Source organism: Staurois parvus, unplaced genomic scaffold (assembly GCF_062004578.1).
Source record: "Staurois parvus isolate SC_StPar_1 unplaced genomic scaffold, SC_StPar_1.0 ptg000249l, whole genome shotgun sequence".
Lineage (NCBI taxonomy): Eukaryota > Metazoa > Chordata > Amphibia > Anura > Ranidae > Staurois > Staurois parvus.
In genome coordinates, this window is record NW_028318045.1 from 7,878,657 (window position 1) to 7,899,433 (window position 20,777).

The 20,777-nt window shown below is 43.7% G+C and overlaps 1 protein-coding gene across 2 annotated transcripts in view; it reads right to left on the bottom strand.

Moving 5' to 3' along the window:
* LOC149459744 (cystine/glutamate transporter-like) overlaps positions 1-20,340 on the bottom strand; it is a 56,920-nt gene extending 36,580 nt beyond the window's left edge. Inside the window, exons 1-2 of one of the 2 annotated variants that reach the window (XM_089680729.1) lie at positions 20,032-20,340; positions 3,911-4,037 (exon numbers count right to left, since the gene is read on the bottom strand). In XM_089680729.1, the coding sequence (XP_089536855.1) occupies positions 3,911-4,037; positions 20,032-20,236 (332 nt within the window). In that variant the 5' untranslated portion in view covers positions 20,237-20,340. Of the gene's footprint in view, positions 1-3,910; positions 4,038-11,051; positions 11,291-20,031 lie in introns of those variants that run through there. The other variant, XM_089680728.1, reaches the window with a different exon arrangement.
* Positions 20,341-20,777: the final 437 nt, after the last annotated feature.

A 20,777-nucleotide genomic window follows, 5' to 3' on the forward strand; every position in this document is an offset into this window, starting at 1 on the left:
TAATGCAACGAAGGGCTGCTTTTGGGCGACACGATATATCATTGTGTTAAAGCAACCCACTCAAATGAGAACATGAATTGAAAGAAAGGGAGCATCTGATTGATAGTTATTTCAAAAACAATTCTGCCTTTTAACACCGTAAAGCAGCATTAAACCCAAAAGCAAACATTTATTATATTGCAGCTTACTAATTCTTGTATGTGATGGCTGCATTAGTCTCCTTTTCTAGGCTTTCTTTCCTTTATTTTCACTTGGTGATCCAGCCAGTAAGTCTGTTGTTTTTTAACAAACCAAGCTGTCCTGCAGATGTAGCAGTTGGGAAGTTCAGACAAACCATTTACCACTGACAGGGTGCTTACAATGATCAGATTTTATTTAATTATGTAAAACCTTTATCCAAAAAGAACAAAACTGTTGCTGTAACTTCTTAAAAAGTGTGAGGTGGAGTTTAAATATCTTTAAATATCTAAACATCTAAATATGCTAGTAGATGCTGCACTCCCCTCCCCCCTGACTAACAATGCTGCTGTCGAAAAGGTCCTTCCTGTGCTCCTTCATCCAGAGTGGGGGCACTCTAATACAGGAGGTATGTTACTGGTTAGACCTCCAGGTGAAAACCAAGGGGTAAAGCCTAAGGCTAGGTTCACATATGTGTGGGTGGTGCCGCTGCAGATCTGCACAAAAATCCGTGGGCACCACCCACACAGAAGAATGCTTACCTGCGGGCGGGTGCCATTAATTCTAATGGCACACTGCCCGCACTGGAAATCGCAAAGGCTGTGTTTTCCAAAGAAGTGCAGGGACTTCTTCCCTGCATGTCCCGGGGCACGGGAGTCCATTCAAATGAATGGGCTCTTGTGCCTGCTCAAAACGCGGCCTGCAGGGCCGCATATATGTGAACCAGGGCTAAAAAAAGAAAACTAATACAGCTACCACATCTATTGATTGGTATGCTGCAATATATTACATTTGCTGCCATTTACCTCTAAACTCCTAGAATGCTTAGTCTACAATAGCCTGAGCTCCCACCTCACCGACAACAACCTTCCTGACCCTTTACAGTCTGGCTTTCGCTCACTACACTCCACTGAAACTGGCCTACTAAAACTCACTAATGATTTACTAACTGCTAAAACCAATGGCCACTACTCCATACTCTTGACCTCTCTGCGGCTTTTGATATGGTGGACCATCCCCTCCTCCTCAAAAAACTCCACTCTCTTGGTCTTAGAGACTCTGCTCTCTTCTGGTTCTCCTCCTACCTATCGCAGCACTCCTTCAGCATTACCTATAATGCTGCCTCCTCCTCTTCACTCCCTCTCTCTGTAGGGGTCCCTCAAGGTTCTGTCCTCAGACCCCTTCTCTTCTCCATCTACACCTCCTCCCTTGGTCACTTGATAAACTCCCATGGCTTTAAGTACCATCTCTATGCTGATGACACACAAATCTATCTTTCTATTCCTCACCTCACCCCCCTTCAGTCTCCTCTTGCATTACTAACCTACTAAGTGACATATCGGCATGAATATCACTCCACTCCCTCAAACTCAATCTTTCCATAACTGAGCTCTTAGTATTCCCCCAGCCCGTGCCCCCTCCCCTGACTTCTCCATCAAGATCAATAATACAACCATCAGTTCCTCCTCTCATGCCAGGGTACTAGGTGTACTCCTAGTCTCCCATCTATCCTTTCAGCCCCAAATCCAATCCCTGTCCAAATCTTGTAGACTTCACCTCCATAACATCTCCAAGATACGACCGTTCTTAACCTCGGAAACCACTAAGCAACTTATTCACTCCCTGGTTATCTCTCGCCTTGATTATTGTAACTCCCTCCTCATTGGCCTACCTCATCGCAGGCTATCCCCTCTGCAGTCTATCATGAATGCTTCTGCCAGACTCATCCACCTTACTAACCATTCCATATCTGCCACCCCTCTCTGCCAATCTCTCCACTGGCTTCCCATTGCCAAACGGATAAAATTCAAAACATTAACAATAACATATAAAGCCATTTATAACTCTGCCCCAAATTACATTACCAATCTTGTCTCCAAATACCACCCAAACCGTACTCTCCGCTCCTCGCATGACCTCCTACTCTCTAGCTCCCTTGTCTCCTCCTCCCATGCTCATCTCCAGGACTTCTCCGGAGCTTCCCCCATCCTCTGGAACTCTCTACCCCAATTTATCAGACTATCGCCTACTCTGCTCACTTTTAGGCGATCTCTGAAAACCTATCTCTTCAGGAAAGCCTATCCTGCCGTCAGCTAATACTGGAATCTTCCACTCTTCCAACCAGTCCATCCCCCACAGTTACTACCTTTTGTACCACTAGCCCCTCCCTCCTAGATTGAAAGCTCCAAGGATCAGGGCCCTCCTAACCCTCTTGTATTGAACTGTATTGTTGCTGTATTGTCTCCCGTTATATTCTAAAACGCTAAGCAAACTGTTGGCGCTATATAAACCCTGTATAATAATAATTTTTGGTTTTGTATTTCATACTGCTTTAACATGGGGTGCAACAAGGATGATTGATTATTGTGATTACTGTAAATCTCTAATTCAAATTTAGAGAGTATGGAGAACATAGTTCCTTCATTTTATGAATGTTTATAAGTCAGATAGCCTAGTCAACAACCTTGTTGAACAGCTACTGAAACAAATCTAATCACAAGATACGCCTCTTAGACCAGTGTTTCTCATCCTTTTTTCAGTCAAGGCACCCTTTAAAATTATGGACAGTCCCGAGGCGACCTTTAAAATTATGGACAGTCATGAGGCACCCCATTCTAAAATGGGGTGCCTCAAGACTGTCTATTATTTTCAAAGAGCACCCCATTCTAAAATGTGAAAAACTATTAGAATGGTTTTATATAACACATCCACACATGTATGACATCCAACATTAGAGGTGATTTATTCTTCCAAAGCAAATACACTTTTGCACATTGGTACTGAGTGTTTCTCTTCTCCCTCAGTTTTTCTCCATCACTGAGCTAATGTGACCCCAGCACTGATGGAGAGGGGCAGGGGAGGGTCAAACTAGGATTCTGTGCAGACAGATGACATCCTCCTTATCAACTGATGATGTCATTGGTTGTCAGGATTTCGATGGCTAGAAGGTCGTAATGGTGCACAATGAAAACCTGTGACTTTGTATAACTAAAAGGCAGGCTTGTTCCACCCACTGCCTTGTATAACAAGTTTTGGACAATTTTTAGACATTTTGCCAAGTCACCCCTGAAGAAAGCTCAAGGCACCCAGTGTGCCTGGGAACCCAGATTGAGAAAGGTTGCCTTAGACAATTGATTGATTTCAACACATATTTAGGTGTCTAAGAAGACCGACCAAATGTGTTGAGCTAAGATAAGCAGTCAACCGTATTAAATTATCAAAACAGGAAGGACCGACTACATACACTTCTATATAATAGGAGCAATTATACTGTATATTGTAATTGAAATAAAACTCAAGTCCAAAAAATAAAAAAAGCTTTGAATACAGGTTAGAAGCTGTTGGCATTGGATTCGCCCTTTCTTCCTCCCCTGGAGACATTGCATGAAGGGAGAGGGAAGTTCCCCATAGAACAGAGAACCCCACCTCAGACAATTGCCCTTTGGGACATTTCCCCTTCCCGATTGTTCTGGTGACAACTGTTATCAGTGGATTTTACCCTCACTGTTTTGCACAGAATGGTCCAGTTATTTACAATCATGCAATCTCATTTTAGAAATGCAAATTGCCTGGTTGTCATGTTGACCCTCACCCTTCAAAGGACCTACATACTGACTTTACTCCAAATTTCCTAAGCTTCATATTTGTTTCAGGTCAGGGACTCAAAAAGGATGAGGAATGGCATGACAGTCAGGCATTCAGCCTTTTCATATTTATGACAGTGACAGGTTACCGTATCATAACGAATTCAGCCCACAGCCTCAAGAAAGCAGGGACGGGCCCCAGAGTCTCCAGCAAGTAGATGTAGTGGCCACCAGATTTCTTTATAGATGTGCCAAGGTCAGCATATGACAGGGCACCTGGATCACACAAGAGAGACAGATATTCCAGTTATACATTGGAGGATATTTACAAAGACTCACCCATCAGCAGTCTACAAGTTCTCTTATGCAAAATACCTCAATATACATGTAGCACTACCCCCTTAGGAGTTGCTAGAATATTTGGGTCCCCCTATAGTCCTGCACAGCCAGGAATCACACATCTATACAAAAGCTTGCATCCAGAGTCAGAGATCAGTCCTTGAGCTTTAGTTCTGTTGTTTTATTTAGGGGGTTTGAACTGGGATAGGGTTAGGGGTGTACAGGATGCCCAAGGGAACTGATGAACAGAGGACAACTTCCTGGAACTATTTACAAGCCTTCACTGCAGCACAGTCCTTTTTGGAGAGCTAGCCAGCATCTCCTTAATGTACCACCCCAGACCCTAGATGAACTCTTCTTCTTCTTCAGCCAGCAATCTGGAGGTATCCCTGAACAGGGGATCTGGAGCCTGTTACTTTAAAAGTGGATAGTCCCAAATAGGTAGCTAATATGGTTTCCCACCATTGTGCTCCTTCCCCTATCCGCCCAGGGGATGCAGGGGTACTCACTCAGATCCTCTCCTTTACCACTGATGGGTTGGAGGCTGCTACCAGGCCTTTTACCTGGGCTGCTCCTTCCCTGCTGTACAGGTGGTCCTCGCTCTGGGAGCCAGTGAAACTCTGAGCTTTCATCCTTTCCAGCTCCAGGCCAGCAGGTAGGCCCAATCTCACTGGGACTCCTTGCAGCCCCCTGCCTTCAGCCTCACATCTTCCTCACTGTCTTCTACCTGAACTCTCCCACAACTGAGAAGGCTCCAACACTTTTAAGGGTGTCCCAGCCCCTTGTCAAACCTTCTGTTGGGGATTGGCTAGGATCCCTCAAGAGTATAAGCCAGCCACTCCTCAGATCCACCCACTGCCTCTAGGCCTTCCTCCAAAGCCCTAGAGCAGGGGGAAATTCTAGAGCAGCTGGCCTGCAGAGCCTCTCAGCTCCTGACCAAAATTTGACCTTCTGGCTATTACACCAAGGCTGGTACTCAGCCTTCCTCTCTATCAAACAGGACTCTAGCTTCCCCTAGCTAACTAGGAGGGCGCTACATACATACAGCTAAATCACCTACATAGACTTGTGTCTACACTTACTGTGGGTTAGTCTAATGTACATTCACTAGAGAAAAGCACAAAACATTAACAATATCCTTATTCTTCAAAATAATCCCTACACATCCACTACTTAAAATGCAGCTTCAAAGGGTAGATGGATTCCAGGAAGTAAATGCTACCTGAATCATCTGCCCTTACTCAAGATGGCCAGATTTTTCACACAGCAGCCGCGATCATCCTCTGCTTGGGTCCCCCGCCCTTGGCTCTCTCCTCACTGGATGTGATTGACAGCAGCAGAAGGCAATAACTCCCACAGCTGCTTCTCTGTCCAATGAGGAGGGAGAGAGCCAAGAGAGCTGCTGCTCTTGTGCACATTGCTGGGTCAAGATTGGGCTCAGGTAAGTATGGGGGGGGGGGGGGGGCTGCATGCCAAAGTTTTTTCTCTTAATGGACAGAATGTACCTTTAGAGCCACTTTAAACCAATTCTTAGATGTTGTGGCCGCATTAGTTTTCTTTTTAGGCTTTCTTTCTTCTATTTTCATCTGGTGATCCAGCCAGTAAGTCTATTGTTTTTCAAAAGAACAAGCTTTCCAGAAGAATGTATCAGTTACAGAGATGAGACAAACCACTTAAAACGGAGTAGGTGCTGCTGACTACCTGACCACCGAAAGAAAGCTCTATTTGTGGGAAAAAAAAGGACGTACATTTCATTTGGGTGCAGCATTGCATGACTGCGCTATTGTTAGTTAAAATTACGCAGTGCCAAAACAAAAAAAATTGCCTGGTCAGTAAGGGGGGTAAATCCTCTAGAGGGTAAGTGGTTAAAATTGTTAGTAGGAGACGCAATGACTTTGCACATAATTCTCGTTCCTAAAAGGACTTTAGAAGTTATGTTTACATGCTGATATTGGGTCACAAATTGCATTCAACGTGTCATGTAATATCGCTATTGCTATGAAAGAAATCTGTTCTTCTGCATATAAAACACTTTAGGATTGTTTTCCCACTCAGTACAGTCTGGATAGTTGAGGTAAGTTGTTAACTTTCTAGACAGAAGTGCGTGTATGGAGTGTCAGTGAGCGCTTTGGGTACGTAGAAAAGTGGAAGCTGCTGGCACTAAAGGACCGCCCTTGGTATCCTTATTGGTAAATGAAAATAAAAAAAGGTGCAGTGCTAAAATATGAGGAAGTCTAAATAAAAATCAAATAAGACATGCATATAAATAAATAATGATGCAATGAATGAAGCAGAATTAGATGCTTTTCTAATACTGCTTCATTTATTGCAGCATTATGTATTTATTTATATGCACATGTCTTATTTGATTTGTATTTAGACTTACTCATATTTTAGCGCTGCACCTTTTTTATTATCTAAACAGACGTGTTTGTAGAATCGCATTAGCAAAACAGGAATAGGCAGTTATCATTTCATGCCTTAGGACATTCACATTACGCAACAGAGCTGATTAAAAAATGTTAACTATTCGCAAGACTTTCCTTTCTTTTTTTTGTTGCATGTGAATGGCTCTCTTTCATCAGATTTGTAACATAAATCTGTCCTTAAAAATGCTGATGGTGTAGGATATGCAGCTGCTATATAGGGAGGGCATCAAGACGTAGATGGGTGTCTTGCTCTTTATATCTATCTTGCTCTTTGCATTTATTACACACGTCCTTGCCTTTTATAATTATTAATTTAAAAAATTTAATAGTATGAATAGTTGACATTCATATGTTTTCTACTGCGGAGTATTATTTATTTTATTTATTTATTCCTCCTGTTAAAATTCCAGTTCTCTTACAGGGTATGTGGGGTAAGTATTTGGAATAGCTGGCTGCTCATACTCCCTATTTGCTGTGTTGGATATTCTTGTTGTTTATCTGGAAGGAAATGATTTAGGTGGATTCAAAATCTCAGACCTTCTAAATAAAATGGTATCTGTTCTGGCCACATATGTGTTCTCTAGGCCTGGGCTTCAGTTCACCATAAAGTTACCATAACAGGTGAATTGACTGATATGCTGACTTACTGTATATTCATTATTGGTGAATTCACTTTTTCTATATTGTAAACTGGAGAGTATCATCAGAGGTCTACTGTAGCAGTGTTTGGCATTGCTTCCAATTGTCCCTCCTTTGAGACCAAATTCCTCTGTCCCTCATGTAGCTTCAGTTGTCCCTCTTTTTGGTCTGATGTGTACATCTCTATATGAAAGGTACTATTTTACTGTCAAAAGTGTTATGCTGCACTAAACCTTTTATCCAGCCTCTAGATTACTGCATTTGTTATTTAGAAAAGCCAATATATAGTAAAAGTAGAGGTAAGAAAAAGCACTTGTGTTGTTTAGCCAATCATTTTCTGCATGTTAGATCTTTGAGGTCCATGTAACTGGGGACATGTCCTTTGATACTTACTGTGTGTGAAAGGATGGGAAATGGGGAAGGTTGTTTTTGATACACTTTCTCAGATACTGGTAAGGGCATTTTCAATGCTGGATTGTAGAGTGATTGTTTAGGCTGCAGTTGTGGGGTGGGGTCAGGTTGGTAACCTGGCTTTTGGGTAATGTCGCCCACTTTTTGGGTGGACAGTGGTTGGTAAACTGTTATTTGGTTGGTATAAGATATTGCTGCTTGAGTCTTATTGACTAAGCATGTTGGTCTCTTACTGGTTAATAGCAGTTCTGTTTGGTATTACATTTTAAAGTTCAATTCATAATTAAAATTGATTTAAACCCAATAAACTTTTCCACAATCCTTGTTGTGTGATTATTTTATTACTTAGGTATTTTCTTATGGTATGCTAGGTGTAAATGGGATGTACAATCTCATTATTATTCTCATGGACTTGTGCCAAGATCAATTATAATAAAATTGAGTTGGACTGAACCAGTGGCTGCTGTGTTTAAAGTGGATCCTCAGTACCCTTCCTGCTGTGAAGTGAGAATGTACCATGTTAAGCTAAGCTAGACCGTGCATCTCATGAGGTACCCGCTTGGAGAAGTAGGATTCTGATGTAACCAATTGTATGCAATCCTGGTGGGACTAGGGGATGGTGGTGGAAGAGCCTGTCCTGGAACCACATGCAGGTCATCAGGCCTGATGCGGTGAGCGTCTCCCAGTCAGAGGAACAATGTGACCAGGTGTAAAGTGAGTGTGTGCAAAGGGCACACTTTGCTTAAGCACACTGTTTGTGCAGGTGTGAAGGTGGAGAAGAGTACTTAGAGGGCTGGGGACTCTGAGAATGGCTGATGTTAGGCCTGAACGAGACCTGATACAGGTGGTCCCTGGAGGAGTACATGTGGGTGATTAAGTCATGTTCTCGGACCCACCTACATCTGTCTGCTTTTAAGCCATGTACATCTTCCTTTCTTTGTTTGATCAGTTCATGACAATTGTCTGTCATTGTCTCACAATTATATTCCCTGCGTTGTCACCCTGTCACACACCAATGCTCACACACCTTGCATAGATGTTGGGTAGATGCACTGTAGTGCAGTAATCACAAAGAGGCCCAGAGTGCAGTAACCAATGTTTTTGAAGAACTTGCAAACAGAACAACAGCCCATCGGGGAGCTCACCTGACCAGGAACTTAAAATCAGTGTAGCGGAGAGTCAGCGGTAATAGGTCCGAGCCAAAGATAGCTCTTGCCAGGGGAGGAGGAATATGGTCTGGCCAATCTAACCCAAAAGGGAGCCTGAGGACCTGGAGATGTAGACTCTGCACTGTCAAATTGCTCCCTACTGATAGAGCTGTCCCTGACAGGCAGGTACACTTTCCCTACACTAGCCACTCCGCAAATGCACGTCATAACCAGGAGACAGGGATTTTAAAAAGGCTCTCTGTGACCCAAGATACCAGGGTCACCTGGATGGAGCATAGCCAACCAGAACTCTGCTCCCAAGGACTAAGGGAACCATAGAAAAACAAGTTTCATTGACTTCCCCACCAACTGCAGTACCGCCCCAGATGAACGCCACCTACAGTGGAGACAACAGACTTCACCTGCTTACACTGGCATAGTCCTCTGCTATCAACATTGGGAAACCAAGGAATCCTTATCCTGGACCCACAATTTTTTACTCATCTAAAGATGCCTACAGACTTTAGAAAAGAAAAATATATACAAAATAACTCATTCTTTTTGACCTAATTCTAAAATTAAGTAATAGTTTTATTTACGACTTGTATGTCCTTTTACAAAAAGATAAAAAAAATAAGCCCAACAGCTGCTATTATGTGCAGCTTCTAGGTCTGAAGGAAATGTTTTGGCTGATGAAATAAATCTTGGAATCAAATGTCTGTCCTGCAAGAGAAAAACAAAAATTCCCAAGAGGGTTTACTAAGAAATATCACATTTTATTCAGGTTTCCTGTAGCTTGGTTATATTTACAAACTGCTTTATGTGGTTACTCTTATGAATGTGCACAAACTGTTCTCTCTTTCTCCCAAAAAAAATTTCACCGTTTACAAATGTATACACACATCTGGAAAGTGATTTGTAGTGGTAGCGACTGGACTACTAACACCAATGATCTAATTATCTATTTAGCTCCACTGGCCAATAACAAAGGACTTACCTCCAACCACCAATGTATGGGGACACATAACCACTGACCACCAATGTATGGGAGCATTTCACCAATGACCATCAATGTTTGGGGGCACTTCACCACTGACCACCAAGTTAAAGGGGCATTTCACCCTGACCAATAATGTAAAGGGTACTTCACCTCTAACCACCAGTGTAAGGGGGCATTTCACCCAGACCACCAATGTAGGAGGGAACTATACCACTGACCATCAATGTATTGGGGGCATATCACCCTGACCTCCAATGTAATGGAGGCACATCACTCTAACCACCAATGTAAGGGGAGGTTTGTTTTGCCCATCAATGTATGGAGTCACTTCACCAATGACCACCAATGTATGTAAGGTAACACTACACCACTGACTATCAATGTAAGCTGGCACATCATTACTGACTACCTCTGTGAGGGGGGACTTAACCCCTGACCACCAATGTATGGGGAACTACACCCTAACCATTAATGTTAAGGAGCATTTCACCTTGACCATCGATTTAAGGGGGGCACTACACCACTGACCACCAATATGAGGTGGCACATCACTACTGACCATCAATGGAAAGAGGCACTTCACCACTGATCACCATTGTATGGGGGCACTTCACCCTGACCAGCAACATGATGGGGTACAACACCACTGACCAACAATGTAAAGTGGCACATCACAATTGACAACCAACGTAATGGGGCATTTCACCACTGACCATTTTTTTCAGAAGCTATGGCCACCAGTATGTGGGGGCACTTCACCCTGAACATCAATTTAAGAGGACACATCAATCTGACCAGCAATGTATTGGGGAAGTTCATCCTAACCTCCAATGTAAGGGGACACTACACCACTGACCACCAATGTAAGAGAGCACTTCACCATTGACCACCAGTATATGGGGTAACTACACCACTGACTACCAATGTAAGAGAGCACTTCACCATTGACCACCAGTATATGGGGTAACTACACCACTGACCACCAATGTAAGAGAGCACTTCACCATTGACCACCAGTATATGGGGTAACTACACCACTGACCACCAATGTAAGGGGTAACATCACTACTGACCATAAATGTAAGTGGGAACTTCATCACAGACCACCAGTGTATGGGGGCACTTCACCCTGATTACCAATGTATGGAAGAGCTTCACCCAACCATTTTGTATTGGTGGCAGCAAGTTGGTGGAGTTGGGATCTCAGGTACAGAGAACTTGCCAATGAAAGTCTGTGTGAGCTATAGAAAGCTGGTTATCCATGTAACCTGCCGGTGCCCACCCATAACTGAAATTGTCATTTGAGATGAAGCACAGTACTCACCGCACATGGAGAGGATCCCACAGGCCATCCAGATAATCAGCGACAGCCCCACATTTCCAGAATTCTTCAGGACCCCTTTAGGAGATATAAAGATACCACTTCCAATGATGGTACCGACTGTTAAAGTGATGGCTCGGATCAGAGTTATTTTCTTCCTCAGGTAGACTTTCCCAGAATCCCCTGACATATCCTGAGCATCCCCCATGCCTGTATAGCTGCAGCCTCTGTTTCCACACCCCTTACAGAAGAAAAGTTCAGAGAATGTGTCAAATGAAAGTAATGGGGAGCAGGTTTTAAAGCCATCACACTCATGGGATTGTGACAGCAGGGAGAGCAGTTTCAAGGCTCCCCTTTTGCCTCTCAACTGGCAACATGAACACCTGGCCCAGCTGTTTCAAGATGCCCAATTGGGTATTCAAAACCCAAAAAAGCCTATGAAAAAGGTACCAGGGGCATCTCATGGGGCCCCCTACTGACCCTGGGCCCTCGGGCAGTGCCCGAGTTTCCAAATGGTCAGTCTGCCCCTGGCCTGGATACAAGGGGTCAGTGACCTATTAGAATCAAGTAGGTCACATGATCATCCTTGGAAGTTTCTGAAAGCAGGGTCAGCTGACCTTTTGGAAGTTTTTGGAAAGGGTCAGACCCCTATATAAACCCACTCCGTGGAAGCTCTGTGCCAATCAGCAAGACCACCTACCTGCCAGCTCCACCCCCTTCCCTCCCTTGTCAGTGCCTAATATTATGTGGTCTTGGTCACCTTTTCATTGAAAATGGGGACATTTATTTAAGTGTTTGTTGTAGGCATTGCAACCCGAGTCATAGTGGCTGGGTTGTTATTGGTTTTGTGGCTATTAACTGGTTAAACTCCCTAGCGGTCTGATTATGTCAGTAATTCTGTGCTCAAAGCGGTAAATTTTTTTGCATGGAAATATGTAATTCTTTTTATTGTAGGTCTGTCATTTTTAAGAATAACTCACTGAAATCTGTCCGAACAAGAGTCTAGTAAACATCCCGGGTATGTCAAAATTTGAAACAAAATCATAAATTATAATATAAAAAATAATCATAAATAATAATAATATAATAATAAATTTAATTCAATAATATAATCAAACCAAAAACACTGACATTTGAATTATAGCACCAAGTTCGCACATCACTGAGCAAAGTCGCAAAATTGTTTTCAGTGTCTGATGACGAATTTCCCCACCAATCATTATCACTCAATTCTGCAAGTGGTTCTAATTTACTATCGCTGTTCTCTAGCTGGTCTAAAACTGCTTTTGACCTAAAGGGACGCTTTTTGGACGCCATGGACGTTTCTCAGTTTCCAGGCAGAAAGAACAGTAAAAATTTAGGCAGGGCACAGGACAAAGCACTAGGGACAAAATGTATGTGAAATGGTTTGATACAGTAATGTTTTACTATGTGATTTTAGTGTATTTAGTGAATGTCACTTTTTCACATTTTCCCGCAGTTCTGTCCCTTGTACGTTCCAATGTCGCAGGGAACAGAACCCAGAACAGAGATGCCGGCATCGGCCGCAGGACATTGCAGGGGACACTGCAGGGGGGACATCGCGGGAGCGCAGGACAAGGTGAGTGAAGAAGGGATCCTGGAGCAACGCTGCAAGGTATTCCGGAGTGTAGCTCGGGGTTACCACTTGTGGTGCTGAAACTTTACCCCAAGCTACACTCGGGAATACCTCCAGGGAGGTTAATTAACCACTTGCCCTCCTGAAGATTTACCCCCTTTTCTGACCAGGCCATTTTTTGCGTTATGGTGCTGCATTATTTTAACTAACATTTGCGCAGTCATGCAACGCTGCACCCAAATTAAATTTATGTCCATTTTTTCCCATGAATTGGGCTTTCTTTCGGTAGTATTTAATTGCCTGTGCGTTTTTTCTTTTTTGCGCTATAAAAAAATAAGTCTGACAATTTTGAGAAAAAAACAATATTTTGAACTTTTGCTATTAAACAAGTCCAGTGAAAAAAATTTAAAAAATCAAATTTCGTCATAAATTTAGGCCAAAATGTACTCTGCTACATGTCTTTGCTAAAAAAAACTCCAATATATGTAAATGAATTGATTTACGTGAAAATTATAGCTTTTACAAATGGCAGCATATATACTGAGATTTTTTTTTTCTACTAGCAATGGCGGCGATCAGCGAATTTTAGCGGAACTGCGGAAGATATTCTGACACTGGGGGAACTAACTTGGTGTCCATGACATCCCCAGTGACACCAATACAGTGATCAGCACCCCCTACCCGGAAATGCAAAATCACATATATATATATATATGTGATTGTGCGCAGCCCTGCCGCCCTGTAGCAGTATTTCTGCTATGGGGCGATCGGGAAGCGGTTAAAGAGATTAATACTTACTGTTTACCTATGTTATTATTGATATTATACCAATACTAAAAAGGCCGCGGCCAATTAAGCTCCACTGTTGGTGTAGTTATTTTTATTCATTATTAATTGCTGTCTACAATCTCATGGTCAGAATGCTATGTCTCTCTCTTCGGCCCCTGATCACAGCCCCTGTACTGTGGGAGGTCCAGGAGCTTGTGTGTCACTGCTGCATTGGGCTCTCACAGAAAGCACAGTGAAAGCACTTCACATCTGGGGGACACAGGGGGATCCCAAATATGTCATGCAGAGCATCAGCAAAATCTCTGCAAGTGCATGCTGTTTTCTGTCTAAAATACCCCAAGAACTTCAGAACTCAATCAAAGTTCAGATGATTTATGAAAACTGAAGCCTGGGATAATCAATCAGTTTCCAGCTTTCATTCAATGTACTATGAAATACGGCTTGCTTACTTTTAAAGGTGGAGCTAGAGGGGTGATTTTCAAAAATTACTTGCAATCACTAAAGGCAAGAGCATACTTGGGTTACTTGCCAATGACAGAATCGCTATACAATAGGATTTTCACCTCATCCCGAACACATTCTAGTTACACGGGGTCTGTGGCTCATTAAGGTGGTAATTAAAGTGTTACTAACCCCAGGACCCTGCATTCACTATATCTGGTCTCCCACAGTACACACAACATGGAAGTGTAATTATTTTAGTAAATAGAAACTGCTAAATACCTTTTCTCATCAGCAGTTAGAGCAGTCTTGTGACTTCAGCAGAGCACTAGTTAAAGCTTGTAAGAGGAGTTTTCTTTCTGTTCCAGGAGGATGTGAAACCCCTGACCTTCTGTATGGACAGTGCTGATTGGCCCTGTGCTGATCACATGTACTCTCCCAAGAAATAAAAACCTCTCTAATGATACACACCAAACTGAGCATGTGCATGTGGCTACGGGTTCAGTCTGTCTTATCAGGTTGACATTTGAACAAGTGGAGGAGCAGAGAAAACAGGATCAAATTACCTTTTTGCACAATGCAGAGGATTAACCCCTTACAGTGAGTATAGCAAGCATGATTTACTGTATATACAGACTGATTTTACTGTTGGGGGTCTAGCAACACTTTAAACTCACTTAATGCCTTATCTGCATTAAATTAGTCTCAGAACCTGTGTAATTAATTTGCATTTGGTTTTAAAGGGACAAGACGGCAACCCTACTAAACAGGGTAGAGAAATACTCATCTCTTTTCACGCCTTGCTGCTTCACAGGTCAGATGAGTGAGATGATTCTATGAGCGAGGGAGCGGAATGCAGAAACAGATATTTTCTCTGAATTATTTATTAATCTTATAGTTGGCCAGTTGTCATCAGAGACAGGATCTCTAGTGTGCTATGGTCCTATCAGTAGCGATTAATCACTATGGTGGTGGAGAGCAGGAGGAGCTGAGTTGCTGAGTCACTGCTGGAAGGAGGACCTGAGCTGCTGAGTCAGTGCTGGAAGGAGGGCCTGAGCTGCTGAGTCACTGCTGGAAGGAGGACCTGAGCTGCTAAATCAGTGCTGGAAGGAGGGCCTGAGCTGCTAAATCAGTGCTGGAAGGAGGGCCTGAGCTGCTGAGTCAGTGCTGGAAGGAGGGCCTGAGCTGCTGAGTCACTGCTGGAAGGAGGACCTGAGCTGCTGAGTCAGTGCTGGAAGGAGGGCCTGAGCTGCTGAATCGCTGCTGGAATGGGGAGCTGAGCTGCTGAGTCGCTGCTGGAAGGGAACCTGAGCTGCTGAGTCACTGCTGTAAGGGGGGGAGCTGAGCTTCTGAATTGCTGCTGGAAGGAGGACCTGAGCTGCTGAATTGCTGCTGGAATGGGGAGCTGAGCTGCTGAGTCGCTGCTGGAAGGGAACCTGAGCTGCTGAGTCAGTGCTGGAAGGAGGACCTGAGCTGCTGAGTCGCTGCTGGAAGGGGGAGCTGAGCTTCTGGGTCACTGCTGGAAGGGGGAGCTGAGCTGCTGAGTCGCTGCTGGAAGGGAGAGCTGAGCTGCTGGGTCACTGCTAGAAGGAGGACCTGAGCTGCTGAGTCGCTGCTGGAGGGAGGACCTGGGCTGCTGAGTCGCTGCTGGAAAGGGGAGCTGAGCTGCTGGGTCACTGCTGGAAGGGGGCTCAGATAGAGCTTAGTTGCTGAGTCATTGCTAAGTGGGGAGGGCAGGGTGAGCTGAGCTGCTAAATCACTGCTGGGAAGGGAGCAGGGGATGAGCTGTTCAATTACTGCTGAAAGAAAGGAGCTGGTGAATCACTGCCTAGCAAAGGGGGAGGGGGCAGGGGGAGATAAACTGCTGAGTGGGTAGAGCAGGTGAGCTAAAAATGCTAAATCACTGCTGTGTAGGGAAGTAGAGTGAGATGAGCTGCTGAGTAACTACTGGGAGTGGGAACAGTGTGAGCTGAGCTGGTGAGAGAAGGAATTCAGAGCTTCTGCTGTAAATGTGAATTCACAGTGACTGAAGCTAAAAAGGTCAGTGAGAGCTTGTTAACCAGTTGTGTGCTGCCATATAGCAGAAATACTGCTACAGGGAGGCATGGGTATGCAAAATGACGTATATATCAGTGTTTTTGCAGTTCTGGGTAGGGGGTGCAGGCGCTCCCTACCCACGCTGTCATTCACGGCCTCTGCTGTCAATCACTGGGTCACGTTCGGTGATCGCTGAGTATCTCCGACGGGAGAGAGACCTTTGTATAAACAACACAGATTTCTCCCCTGTCAGCTCTTGCACACTGCTTTGTATGGCAGTGCATAGCACAGCCATACAAAGCAGTGTGCTTACAGTGGAACGCATACACACAGCACAGAGTGAAACAGCACACAGTTAACCCTTTGATCGCCCCACATGTTAACCCCTTCCTGTACAGTGCCATTAGTACAGTGTCAGTGCTGTTTATGAGCACTGATCACTGTATTGGGGTCACTGGGGATGTCAGTGACAGTCAGTTCCCCCCAGTGTCAGAATGCCTGCCGCAGTCCCGCAATCCCGCTATAAGTCACTGATCACCGCCATTACTAGTAGAAAAAAAAAATCCCAGTATCTATACCGCCATTTGTAAACGCTATAACTTTCACGTAAACCAATTAATTTACACGTATTGGGATTTTGTTTAGCAAAGACATGTCGCAGAATACATTTCTGCCTAAATTTTGATTTGTTACATTTTTTTACTGAACATGTTTAATAGCAAAAAGTCCAAAATATTGTTTTTTTTCTCAAAATTGTCAGTCTTTTTTTTGCTTATAGCGCAAAAAATAAAAAACGTACAGGTGATCAAATACCATCGAAAGTAAGCTAAATTTGTGGGGAAAAAAAGACATGATTCTGTGCACAGGTGCCGCCCTGTAGCAGTATATCTGCTGTAGGGCGGTCCTTAAGTGGTTAAGGGTTGTCAGTTTTAAATCTGTGAATGAGTTGCCTGATGTTGTGTTTTGTTTTGTTTTTTGTTAATATATATATATATACAGTTGTGGCCAAAATTATTCAACCCCCACTGAAATTGAGTGTTTTGGCCAGTTTGACATTGCTTTTGATCATTCAGTCATCTTGCTTACATTTACATTAAAGAGGCACTTGTAGGTCAGACAAATATAACATAACAGTTATAATGAAATAACCACAAATGTCTTTTCTGTGCTCACAGCATTATCAGTTTTATTCAACCCCCAAGTGACATTCAATCTTAGTACTTAGTACAGCATCCTTTTACAGTTATAACAGCTTTTAAACGTGAAGCATAGCTTGACACAAGTGTCTTGCAGCGATCTACGGGTATCTTCGCCCATTCTTCATGGGCAAAGGCCTCCAGTTCAGTCACATTCTTAGGCTTGCGCACTGCAACTGCTTTCTTTAAGTCCCACCAGAGGTTCTCAATCGGATTTAAGTCTGGTGACTGCGATGGCCACTCCAAAATGTTCCAGCCTTTCCTCTGCAACCATGCTCTAGTGGACTTGGAGGTATGCTTGGGATCATTGTCCTGTTGAAAGGTCCAACGTCTCCCAAGCCTCAGGTGTGTGACGGACTGCATCACGTTTCCATCCAATATCTCCTGGTACTGAAGAGAATTCATGGTACCTTGCACACGCTGAAGCTTCCCTGTACCTGCAGAAGCAAAACAGCCCCAAAGCATGATTGACCCTCCACCATGCTTCACAGTAGGCAAGGTGTTCTTTTCATCATAGGCCTTGTTCTTCCTCCTCCAAACATAGCGTTGATCCATGGGCCCAAACAGTTCTAATTTTGTTTCATCAGTCCACAGAACACTATCCCACAACTTTTGTGGTTTGTCCACATGGCTTTTGGCATACTGCAGTCGACTCTTCTTATTCTTTGGAGACAGCAAGGGGGTACGCCTGGGAGTTCTGGCACGGAGGCCTTCATTACGCAGTGTGCGTCTTATTGTCTGGGCTGAAACTTCTGTACCCACATCTGACAAATCTTTTCTCAGTTCCTCAGCAGTCACACGGGGACTTCTCTCCACTCTACGCTTCAGGTAGCGCACAGCAGTCGAAGTCAGCATCTTCTTTCTGCCACGACCAGGTAGCGTTTCAACAGTGCCCTTTGCCTTGAATTTGCGAATGATGCTTCCTAAGGTGTCTCTTGGTATGTTTAACATCTTTGCAATCTTCTTATAGCCATTGCCCTTCCTGTGAAGAGAAATCACCTCTTCTCTTGTCTTCCTGGACCATTCTCTTGCCTTCACCATGTTTGTAACCACACCAGTAAATGTCTAGAAGGAGCTGAGTATCACAGTCATTTTAAAGCTGCCTAATTGGTGCTTATTATGCTTGATTGCTGCTCGGTGACATCCACAGGTGTTTTCAATACCTGATGGAAAGCACCTGTATGAACCTCTGTTCTTCAGAGTGGTAGTCTTTAAGGGGTTGAATAATTGTGGCAATGAAGAAACCACATAAGAACCATTTACTACTGTATTACATAAACAATTGATGTCATTTTAGTTGCATTTGGGTAGTTACAACGTCCTTGTAGGATTTGATTCTGAATACAATTCCAAATGTACACTATAGTCCCTAAACCCCTTTACAGCATTGGGGGTTGAATAATTTTGGCCACAACTGTATATATATATATATATATATATTTCCACTTTGTTTTATCAGGTAAAGTTAATGAGCAGTATACATACAGTACACATTGTATCACAGAATATGACATGTAGACATGATAGTGTTTTATCATTTTCAAAATAAATTATGAAGGGAGGATCCCGCCTTATATACAGTAGTTTCTCCATTTCTTTAGTTAGGTTATCACATCTAGCTGTGATTCCTGAATAATCCAATGAACTTGATCATTTGTCAGTTCATAGGGTTCTTGTTCTTTATTGATATAATTGATGATAGCCTATTCTCATTGGTATACCTATATTTACAGTATATCAAGCTCGTTTTGTGATTAGATCATTTGGTTCAGATGTCCTTTAAGTCAAATATGACATTAAAACTTTTCGTTTATTCTCTGCTTTTGGTCAGGAGCCTGTAATCCCCTGGTCATTCTTATCTTGCTTCATCTCAAATGTATTTTCTTAATAAGCAGCATGACACTTCACCCTGACCACCAATATAATGGGGCACTACTCCACTGACCACCAATGTAAAGCGGCACATCACAACTGACAAGGTAAAGGGGCATTTCACCACTGACCACCATTTTTTTGAGAAGCTATGGCCACCAGTATGTGGGGGCACTTCACCCTGAACATCACTTTAAGAGAACACATCAATCTGACCAGCAATGTATTGGGGCACTACCAGGGGTGGACTGACAACTCATGGGGCCCCCAGGCAATAGGGGATCATGGGGCCCCTATGTCCTTGCCCACACTCAAAAAAAGCCTATAGAAAGGTACCAGGGACATTTCATGGGGCCCCCTGCTGACCCCGGGCCCTTGGGCAGTGCCTGAGTGCTCAAATGGTCAGTCCACCCCTGGGCACTACTCTCTAACCTCCAATGTAAGGGGACACTACACCACTGACCACCAATGTAAGGGCGCACTTCACCACTGAGCACCAGTATATGGGGTAACTACACCACTGGCCACCAATGTAAGGAAGCACTTCACCACTGAGCACCAGTATATGGAGAAACTACACCACTGACCACCAATCTAAGGGAGCACTTCAACACTGAGCACCAGTATATGGGGAAACTACACCACTGACCACCAATCTAAGGGAGCACTTCAACACTGAGCACCAGTATATGGGGTAACTACACCACTGGCCACCAATGTAAGGGAGCACTTCAACACTGAGCACCAGTATATGGGGTAACTACACCACTGGAAACCAATATAAAGGGTAACATCACTACTGACCATAAATGTAAGTGGGAACTTCATCACAGACCACCAGTGTATGGGGGCACTTCACCCTGATTACCAATGTAGGAGTTTCACCTGACCATTTTGTAATGGTGGCAGCAAGTTGGTGGAGTTGGGATTTCAGGTACAGAGAACTTGCCAATGAAAGTCTGTGTGAGCTATAGAAAGCAGGTTATCTATGTAACCTGCCGGTGCCCACCCATAACTGAAATTGTCATTTGAGATGAAGCACAGTACTCACCGCACATGGAGAGGATCCCGCAGGCCATCCAGATAATCAGCGACAGCCCCACATTTCCAGAATTCTTCAGGACCCCTTTAGGAGATATAAAGATACCACTTCCAATGATGGTACCAATTGTTAAGGCGATGGCTCGGTTCAAAGTTATTTTCTTCCGCAGGTAGACTTTCCCAGAATCCCCTGACATATCCTGAGCATCCCCCATGCCTGTATAGCTGCAGTCTGTGATTCCTCACCCCTTACAGAACTCTCTCTTCGGCCCCTGATCACAGCCCCTGTACTGTGGGAGGTCCAGGAGCTTGTGTGTCACTGCTGCATTGGGCTCTCACAGAAAGCACAGAGAAAGCACTTCACATCTGGGGGACACAGGGGGTTTCCAAATATGTCATGCAGAGCATCAGCAAAATCTCTGCAAGTGCATGCTGTTTTCTGCCTAAAATACGTCGACAAGAACTTCAGAACTCAATCAAAGTTCAGATGATTTATGAAAACTGAAGCCTGGGACAATCAATCAGTTTCCAGCTTTCATTCAATGCACCATGAAATACTGCGCGCTTATTTTTAAGGGTGGAGCTAGAGGGGTGATTTTCAGGAGCAAAATTACTTGCAATCACTAAAGGCAAGAGCATACTTGCCAATGACAGAATCACAGAATATACAATAGGGTTGCCAACTCATCCTGAACACATATCAGTTACACAGGTTCTGTGGCTCATTAAGGTGGTAATTACATTCAGTGTCTTATC